The sequence below is a fragment of the Salarias fasciatus genome, chromosome 4 (assembly GCF_902148845.1).
Source record: "Salarias fasciatus chromosome 4, fSalaFa1.1, whole genome shotgun sequence".
Classification (NCBI taxonomy): domain Eukaryota; kingdom Metazoa; phylum Chordata; class Actinopteri; order Blenniiformes; family Blenniidae; genus Salarias; species Salarias fasciatus.
The window spans coordinates 19194176-19204202 of NC_043748.1; the positions used below are offsets into that span (position 1 = coordinate 19194176).

At 47.1% G+C, this 10027-nt stretch overlaps 1 protein-coding gene across 1 annotated transcript; it reads left to right on the forward strand.

The window, feature by feature from the left end:
• Nucleotides 1-246: 246 nt before the first annotated feature.
• On the forward strand, nucleotides 247-3212 carry nfil3-6 (nuclear factor, interleukin 3 regulated, member 6). Its single transcript, XM_030090325.1, has 2 exons — nucleotides 247-527; nucleotides 1337-3212. The coding sequence occupies exon 2, from the start codon at nucleotides 1421-1423 to the stop codon at nucleotides 2612-2614; it is 1194 nt and encodes a 397-aa protein (XP_029946185.1). The 5' UTR covers nucleotides 247-527; nucleotides 1337-1420; the 3' UTR covers nucleotides 2615-3212.
• Nucleotides 3213-10027: the final 6815 nt, after the last annotated feature.

The following is a 10027-nucleotide window of genomic DNA, read 5'->3' on the forward strand; positions in this document are numbered from 1 at the left end:
TCAGAGAGAGAGAGAGAGAGAGAGAGAGAGGTGCAACATTACAACATCATCCAATTATTATGACAGGGAGAGCGTGCTGTCAGAGTGAAGGCGGAGCGATAGAGGTCAGATGATGATGATGATGGTGCGTGAACTGCTGTGTTGTGTTGTGAGAGCTTTCCTCTGGATGGCAGGAGGAGTCGGGGGGGGGGGGGGGGGGGGGGGGGGGGATGGTGAGAGGGAGGGAGGCGGTCTCTTCTGAAAACACACACATTCACAATCTGGTTCATGCGAGGATAGGGACTGTCCCGGCCTGAACTCGACGTTACAAATAGGAGCTGCGGCATTCCAAGTGGAGCAGAGTGGAGGTGCGCCGCGCCGACGGTAATATTAAGTAACGACTGGATGTGCACAGAGAGAGGGAGAGAAAGAGAGAGAGAGAGAGAGAGACGGGCAGGAGTTAAAGCGTGTGTCTTTGCCTCCTCGACTCCAAAACACGTTTGGAGACGCGTCAACGCGCACCGGCGGACCGAACGCATCATCCCGAGGTGAGAAACTCTCATTTTTTAATAACCCTCAAAGTTCAATTAACTCAATTCACACCATTTAACAGTAATCAAGCTTCATTTAAATGCTTTCCAAGGGTTTCAGGTTTCATCTTTAATTTTCACAGATAACTTCCAGTAGTCACTTCTTCGTTTCGTGTGCTTTTTTTTTTTTAATTTTTTTTTTTTACGCGTTTTCGACTTTTACGCGGAAGAAAAAAAGAAAGAAAAAAGCGCACATAAGTCGTGTCTGGCATTTGTTTTGTGGTTATTTATACCCTAAGTGTCAAGTTACTGTGTCAGGATGGAGAGTCAGGTCAGCGCGTTCCGGGCGGAGATCAGCGCGTCTCCAGCAGACATGTAGGTCAGTGCTGATGAAGCAAGCAGATTACGCACGCTGAAAGCGGCTCGGAGACGTGCCGAGATGTATTATTTAAAGGGAGGAAAGACAGAAAGAAAGAAGGAAAAATGAGAAAAGGGAAGCAAGAAAAAAAAACATGCAATAAAAAACCTAATTCATTTTTAATTCTCGTTTCCAAATGTCGGTTAAACTCTGCGCTCGTATTTACGATCTTGGATTTAAAAATGTTTCTCTGTGCCTAAAGTAACTGCAGGAAGTCTGGTGCAGCAGCTAAATCATGTGTTTACGAGACACACTGTCCCACATTGCACATATAATGAGGCTCGCAAGGTTATGGTACAAGTTGCTCTCGTTTTATTGAAGCTGTAATGGGGTTACATAATATTGTGTTGTAATGGATCTTGCGTAACCGTTAAATCCCTGTTCTCTCCTTCTCTCTTTTCACCACTAGGTGGCACTGTTGCTGCGTCCTGACGCATCCTGAGAGATCACTGAGCACAGAGGCACTCTAAACTCCCAGCAGCAGTGAGGAAGGATGTATGAGGAGGAGTCCCAGGAGCTGAGGGGGCAGCAGGAGGCGGTGGTGCTCCACAACATGGAGGCGCCCGCAGCGGCGTCTTCCAGCGCCGCCGCTCCGTCGATGTCCTTCACGGACGAGGCCGTGTCCATCCTGACGTCCAGCAGCATGCTGGCCCGCTCCCTGCTGGGTCGCTCCACGCCCGTCAAGCGCAAGGAGAGCCCGGCGTCCAGCATCCGGCGCAAGCGCGAGTTCATCCCCGTGGACAAAAAGGACGACGGCTACTGGGACAAGAGGAGGAAGAACAACGAGGCGGCCAAGCGTTCGCGGGAGAAGCGGCGCATGAACGACATGGTGCTGGAGAGCCGCGTTCTGGCCCTGCTGGAGGAAAACGCTCGGCTCCGGGCCGAGCTGCTCGCCCTCAAGTTCCGCTTCGGCCTGGTGAAAGACCCCTCCAACGCCCCGATCCTGCCCCTCACCGCCCCCCCACACCACAGCGCTCAGAGCCTGAGCCCTCAGTATTACCTCCACAGAGGGGAGGGAAGCCCGCAGAGCGCCGTAGCACAACACCCCACCGGCCAGGCGGGCCAGCTGAGCAGCCGGGGCTGCCGGGACGGCGGGAACATGTCCGAGGACTCGGGGTTCTCCACGCCGGGCGGCTCCAGCGTCGGGAGTCCGGTCTTCTTCGAGGACCGACTCAGCGATCACGGGAAGCTGTCCCCTCACAGGGCGGAGGAGCTGGCCTACGACATCCACCACTCCCCGGACGACGTCCACCACGCCAAGACGGAGCAGGCGGAGGCCATGAAAAACCTCCCGCACAAGCTCCGGTTCAAGGTCCCTGGAAGCAGCGACGGGGGCGATTCCGCGGTGGACGGCGGGGGCGGCGCCAGGCGCAGCCCCACGTTTTCCCCCGCGGGGCGAGACGGCCTCAGAGAGACCGTTAAGGGACTGAGCGGGGGCGACGCCGGGCACTGCGCCGGCTCCTGGCTCCAGCCGCTGGAGGCGGCGGCGGAGGCCCGGCGGGGGAGGCAGTCCCCGCAGTGTGGCGGTTCCGCTGCGGGCTACGGCCTCCAGCCGCCCCCCACGCAGGCGCCCGGCGAGGTCCAGCACGAGAACACGTACCTGAAGTCTCAGCTGTCCTCCCTCAGCGAGGAGGTGGCCCAGCTCAAGAAGCTTTTCACAGAGCAGCTCATGGCCAAAACCAACTGAGGACCAGTGACTCACTCACTGTTTGCCAACGTCTAGACTCTTAAGGACAAACCGTTTCTGTCGGAGAATCTCCGCTCTGCGGCAGCGGTGACGGATCATGCGGGTTTTCACAAGGATCTTCAAATCCGCCTGTGTTGTTTTTAACTTCAAAACCGTTGTACAATATTGTAATAAACGTCTTTAAACGCTCATCTCATAATCTGATAACAGCTACCCGCTGTGGTGTTACTCAGTCTTACCTGTACTAGTGTTGGGTGAATAATTGCCTCCTTGTTCCACACACTGTGACGACTTTGAGAACTCACAACATGTTTACATCGGTTCGACGCGAGCTTGACGGCGTGCGGAGGCCCTGGGGACGGGTGTGTGTGTGGGTCTGTGTGTGTGTGTGTGTGTGTGGACCTACCGCACGAACTGTCCCTCCGCCAGGAACCGGACTGCGGACCTGCAGAGGCAGACAGCAAACACACACTCAGACGAACCCCAGAGCTTCTAAAAAGAGAAAAAAAAAGGAAGAAACGCTGCACATCAGGTCGGACACACGAGTCACTGTAACTAACTGTCCTGCTGTGTGTTTCACGTCTCCACTCGGTCTGTTCTCATCCCCGTTTTCCACTGTACTGAGGTATTGATGCAATTTTAATGTCTGTTGTCTCTTTGTGCATTTTCATATTCAAAAATAAAAACTTTTGGCACGTTCAGAAATACCGCACTGTGTTGATCATTATTTTAAGTGATATGAATGGAGTCCGACAAGTCTGAAGAGAAAAAGGGAAACTTAGGTCTTTTTACATCTTGACCCACAAACAGGACCAGACATCTAAATAAAACACAACAAAATTGTAGTAGTATGTTTTTTTGTCCGGAAGCTGGACAGGAGAATCCACAGTTTCGTCACACATTAAAGAATAAAAGTTTATGAATCTTTTTTTAAACTATTTCTGAACAATTTTTTTTTTTTAATCTCAAAACAAGTCACTTTAATATCAATTCTAACTAACTCTTACAAAGATTTTCTTGTAACACCATTGGACCTTTAAAAATATAATGCTGTTGGTTGTAATTTGGCATCAGCATCACTGCCTGGCGACCTGCTGGTACGCATGAAATCAATGCAGAGCATAGCATAATACAGGATAAAAGCCAACCAGTGACAAACTCTGCACCTCGAAGGAGAAGTGACTTGATTAAAGTCACAACTCTTGCCAAGTATATGAGTTTATTTTCAAATTAAAATGTTTTTTCTGAAGTTTATGAGGCACAAGTACATTTTTCCTTCGATACACTTGCTTTTACCACACTGCCTCCTCAAATAAAGAAAATCAGCCTTTTTTTTTCCAATTGATGAATTAAGTTAAACTTCTTCTTTAAGTTTAAACAAACCGAGCTGGAAAGCTAATTTTTCATTTCCAGCGTGGCTTTACGTGTTGTTGACTATTAACTAGACAGATATACCTGTTGGGTAACATGAGGGTAACTTTATCATTAAGGTGGCAGTTATATGATCGAGCAGCCAGCTCGTGTTACATAAGAGACAGAAATGAAGAAATCTTTCTTCGTCCATGATTTCATAAATATTGAGCAATGCAGAGCTGGAAGCCTCCTGGTTCAAACCCACGGGCTGATGGGTCTTCTGAGTTTTACTGATCTACACTGCTCGTGGAGGTGTGTGTGTGTGTGTGTGTGTGTGTGTGTGTGCTGGCCCTCTGATGGACAGCGGCCTGTCCAGGGAGCAGCTGGGATCAGCCCCACCTCCAGAAGACCCCACATAAAGGCGGCAGAGAAGACGGATGGGTGGATCACAGCTCGCCACTGACATGGAGAACTGGCGTATTAGTCAAAACAAACGCGCAGAGCGCGGCACAGATCCCTCCAGCCGGGAAATTATTTCCCTGGAAGCAGATAATGTGAGGACGCAGCAGCGAGGGAAAGGGGAAGGCTGAACTGACAAGTGCTGACAAATGCAGGCGGCGGAGGAGGAGAGGCGGCTTTGTATCCCTGCGGCGCTGCAGGCGGCGTCAGGACGGGCTGACAGCCAGCCGACACACACACACACACACACACACACACACACACACACACACAGAGGCAGAGGCAGAGACGGTGGGTGTGCCTGCTGTTACTCAACACTTTTATTAGAGACCTTCAGATCGCCAAAGGTGTAATTACATCAGCGCATAAGTCAATGACGAAGCATCCGAGGACACGGCGGCCGTGACGCCACAGGATCCGTCTGAACCCCGATGTGTCACTGAATGTGTGGAAATTTAACTTAAACTAGAAACTTACTCTAAAATGGACAGTTTGTCCTTTGGAAATTGGAATATTTTCACAAAAAAGCAAATAAATTCATCCACTGATCCTTTATAACCGGTTCAATCGATGCTAGTTGATGACGGGCGTCTCCAGTTAGTTTACCAGGCTATCGGAGGACAAACTCTCACACCTACAAGTGATTTAAAGTCACCAGTTGAGCTCAAATTGACCATTTCAGGAGTGTCCAAAAGCCCCGAGTCATTCCACATGAAGTCTGGATTCAAACTGGGACTATTCTCATTGTGAGGCTGGGGGGCGAACCACTATACCACCACTACACCACCGTGCAACACAACAAGAACCACACAGTCGTCAGGATAAATTTACTGTAACTGTTGTTCGTTGGACTGTATCAAAGGGATCTGAACAACCTGTAAGAGGACGAAGTAATCGATGACTGCAAAGTACGGTACGTGATTTTTATCAAGATGTTTTAATGTCAAACTGTTTTAAATTAAATCAGGTGTGTCAAACATAAGGCCCAAGGCCCAAAAACAGGCCACAAGAGGCTCCAATCTGCCCTGAAGCCACGAAACACAACCAGCACACACCAGAAACTATATTTTAAGGTGATTATGGTCGTATTTTACTGGGAAGTGAATAACTTCATAAAAACACTGCAGGCATCATTAAAGCGATACTTCAACATTTTGGCAAATTGGCCCATTTAGCGCAATTCCTTAGTCATTTCGAACAGTGTACTTACTTTTTTTGTGAGGGCGAGCTGTTGTTTATTCAGAGGTGAGTCGGGGAAGGTTTTCGGGACGGACACAATGGAAGTGGATGGTGTTTTGGTTCCCCCTCGTCAAACTCATCAAATACACAATCCAACAACCCCAAAACACTTTGGTGGGCAAATTATAATCCGCACATTCACTACGCTGTGAAACATTAATGCAAAATTACGAGATTGAGTTGTTTATGCGAAGATTGCTAAGACGGAACTACTTGTCTGGGCGTAGTGATTTCAAAAGAAAAAGTAGTTCCCAGTATTTGCTTCAGTGCCGTAGCGCTACAATATTATTTGTTGGTGTTCCACAGCGTAGTGAATGTGCGGATTAAAATTTGCCCACCAAAGTGTTTTGGGGTTGTTGGATTGTGTATTTGATGAGTTTGACGAGGGGAAACAAAAAATACCATCCACCTCCATTGTGTTCATCCCGAAAACCTTCCCCGACTCACCTCTGAATAAACAACAGCTCGCCCTCACAAAAAAAGTAAGTATACTGTTCGAAATGACTAATGAATTACGCTAAATGGGCCAATTTGCCAAAATGTTGAAGTATCCCTTTAATAATGTTCATTTTAGCCTCAAAAGAAGAAATCGCAGAGGCAAGTTTAAGAAGCTTCAGGAGGATCTGAGCAGCTTTTCCAGAAAAGTATGACTGGACGGGAAATGGATTCGAATTGAATATAAGCGTTTACAGACAGCAATGGAAGATTTTATTCTTTTAGAGTTATTCTGCTTCCGCGCCAGCAGAGGGCAGCAAAGACAAAACATTGAGCAGAGGGTTGATGCCCTCAAGTGTCACCAAGCAGCCGCCAAGTGTCACGAAACCTCAGATGACTGCAAAGGTTCATGATTTCTGCATGTTGTCATTGATACACATCTCACATCCAATGCATGGTGAATGGAGGGGAAAAACTGAAACTCTGGAATTAAATACACATTTGTCTGTAATATTTCCAAAAAATTCCCTTTTCATATATTTTTGTTTTTATAATAATGAATTCTCTGATTTTATTATCGTTATTTTATTCTCTGAAAGCTGATGCACTAATCTGTAATTCCTGTGTATTTATAAAATACTAATATTATTAACCTATAGTGAAGAAAATAAAAATGCAATGCTTAACGAGCTGCAGTTTTTTGTATTTTTTTTTCTTTTACAATTAAAGATGTGGTGAAGCTCTGAGCTGCATCCAGCCGTTGAGGTGTTGCAGCTGCTGCAGGTGAGAGGCGGAAACAGCAGAAGAGATTTTAATGAATTCACCGCAACACGATGCCATTACACCACCGCTCACATCCCTGCACCCATTAAAAAAAAAAAAAAAAATGCAACCCCCACAACCCCCTCTTTTCCTTCATCCTGTTCCCCCATTTTTTTTTTTTTTTTCCCAGAGAAAGGATAAAGCCTGTTGCTAGGCAGGCAGTGCGACAGTTGCCATGGGAACGCTTGCAGACATCGCTGGAAGGTGGGTGGGGTGGGAGGTGGGGGGGGGGGGGGGGGGGGCCGCCGGGTTAGGGTGGGGTAAGGACGGGGTGCGGGGTGTAAAGAGAGAGCGAGTGTTTTGGATGGGGGGAGGGGGACGAAGTTCATGGCCGCCGCTTCTGGCTCGTCTCCTGCTGCTGGAGGAGGAAACAAAGAGGAGCAGATGAGGAGCATCATGCACGACTTCTTCATTATTGGGGGGGGGGGGGGGGGGGGGGGGGTAGGAAAATAAATACCTGCAGCTACTTCAAAAGTAATTTAGATGAAAGAGAAGTGAGACGGAGTATTGAAGCCTGTCCCCAAAACGATCCCATCAGCGGCGGTGAAAGACTTCTTTCACATCCTTGTTCACAGGTTTATTGAAATCTGTGTGTGTGTGTGTTAATGTAACTGAGATCTGTGTGTGTCTACAAGGACCTGTAAATGTCTTCACCTCTGCCACAGGCCGACCTCTCACCCCGGCTGCGTGTTTTTACCGGCGGATTTTGTTACTCTTCTGAGGGAAAGCAGAGTTTTTCCTGCCGTCAGCGAAGCGCTGCTTCTCCTCAGTCCATCTCAGAGGGCACAAACACTTCCCGGAGCCCGGGAATCCAGATCAGGGCTGTCAAACATGAGGCCCGGGGGCCAAAACCGGCTCAATCCTCCAATCCTCAGAGCCACGCTGTCAGGCTGAGATTGTAAAAAACATGCAGAATGTAGTTTTAAATGTCAGATTTATCAATCGGCCTACAAAAGTCGTGATGCCGCACACAGAACCCTGGAGGAGACCCGGATGGACACGTCCATTCCAGCCCTGAAGACAGAGGCAGATAATGAGGACGTCCGCAGCAGCAGGCCGTCCAGGCTCTCGTCCCCATCAGAAAGCCTGTGTGGATGTGATGTTCTGTACGACTCGTCTGCAGACGCTGAACAGGCCCGAGCAGCGAGGGAGATGGCTATCAGGCTCCGAGCTGCTTCTCACACAATCTGGATCGTCTCCTCTCGTACCGCTCTGAACGAGAGCCGGAAGGAAATGTCCAGCAGGAACCGAGCGGTTTTACTGTCACCCTCCTGGAACCAGAGTTTACTGCGGATTATATTATTATATTATCACACTGGCTACAGAGACAAACAGTCGAGGGTGGAGGCCAGATGGAGCATTGCAGGCGTAAAGCTGAAATATCAGGTGTTGTTGGGATTTTTAGGCATTTTTCATACGCTTCCATTGACTATTTGACAAATAACAAATCCAGCAGTTAGACTGAGGCACCTTCACCATGACAAAGTTTCAAGTGAAAACAGCATTTTTGAATTTTTGCTTTGGAAAAGCTTCAGGTTAACATCACCTGACTCGTGAGAATTTCTAGTTACCTCCGCCAAGGAGGTTATGTAATCACGTCGGTTTGTTGGTTGGTTGGTTGGTTTGTTAGCAACATTACGGAAAAAGTTATGGACGGATTGCAATGAAACTTTGTGGAAAGGTGGGTCTTGGGCTAACTTAGAATCCATTAAATTTTGGTGATGATCCGGATCACCGTCTGGATCCAGGAATTTTTTAAAGGATTCTTTATCATTGAGAGATAGGGAGTCTTTGACATAGTTGGGCATAACTCAACAATAAATGACAAGGGGGCTTAGCAAAAAATTACAGTGTAAGTTCTTCAATGACTCTAACAGATATCAGCTGCTGATCCAGATCACGGAAGTATTCCGGATACCAGGATCCAGAACAGACAAAAATAGGGGGGTTCCGGAGTGTCAGTCACTGTGAGGAAACACATTCAGATATGAACTTGCAACAAACAGCTTTCTCCCATACACTGTTTGTGTTGGGTAGAAATAAATGTTTTTTTTTTTATTATATATGGTGTTCTTATTGTTGTTGGTGACTGATCTGAGCTGTGGCGGAGGTCTGCGCTCTCTGAGTGCCAAATTCTAGTTTAAGCTTCAACATGTCACAAAAAACAATGGTGAAAAAACTAAATATCAATGTTCTATTATAAGCCCTCGACATGGTTTCAGAACTCTCCTGAGGACCCGTTTTTATGACAACATTTCCAGTGAAGACGCATTGATTTCGTGTTTCCGTTTCAGACGTTTTGAAAACGATGTGCGTTTACACTAAAGTGTTGAAAATGATGTAGTTCACACATCAGACCACTAGTGGGAGCTGCTGTTTGCTTTAGTAATCAAGCCACACATTCAGTGAACATTAACAATGAGGAGAACATGGACATCCGTTTGGAGACAGACGGCAACTCAACAAAAGGACATTTTCAAAAAGCTCCACCTTGGGAGCCGTTTTCAGAAAAACTTGTATTCAGTGGCTCTGAGCCGACCTCCAGCTGTTTTAGGATCTGATGCATCCTATCCAAGTATTATTTCCTCCAGAGTAAAAAAAAAAAAAAAAAAAAAAAGATAAAAAAATGCACAAGGTTAATCCGTGATTCTATTTTTCTTTGTGTGAAGCCGAGTGAAGAACTGGAGACCAGAGCCGCTCTATCCTGCCTTCATCCAGCCGAGCTTCTCGTGTCCTGAAGTAGGAAAATGAATGTATTATATCGTATCATATCATATCATATCATATCATATCATATCATATCATATCATATATCATGGTCACTCATCTCTCCATGTCTCTTTTTTCTGAGCATTTAAACCTTGTAAAATTCCATTTCCATCTGCTTTAAGCATCCCGAGCCAGGATACATCTTGGGCAGTTCATCAATTCATCATTACGTCTTTAATCTCCATGTTTTCGCTTCATACTCTCTGCAAATCAGCTGCCTTCACATTTCCATTTGATCTCAATAGTTGTCCCTGATTCAGTAACGGCCTCATAATGCAGCTTATTACAGGAGGATCTGGTGCCCTCCATCCTGCTGCGATCCAACAACAGCATAAA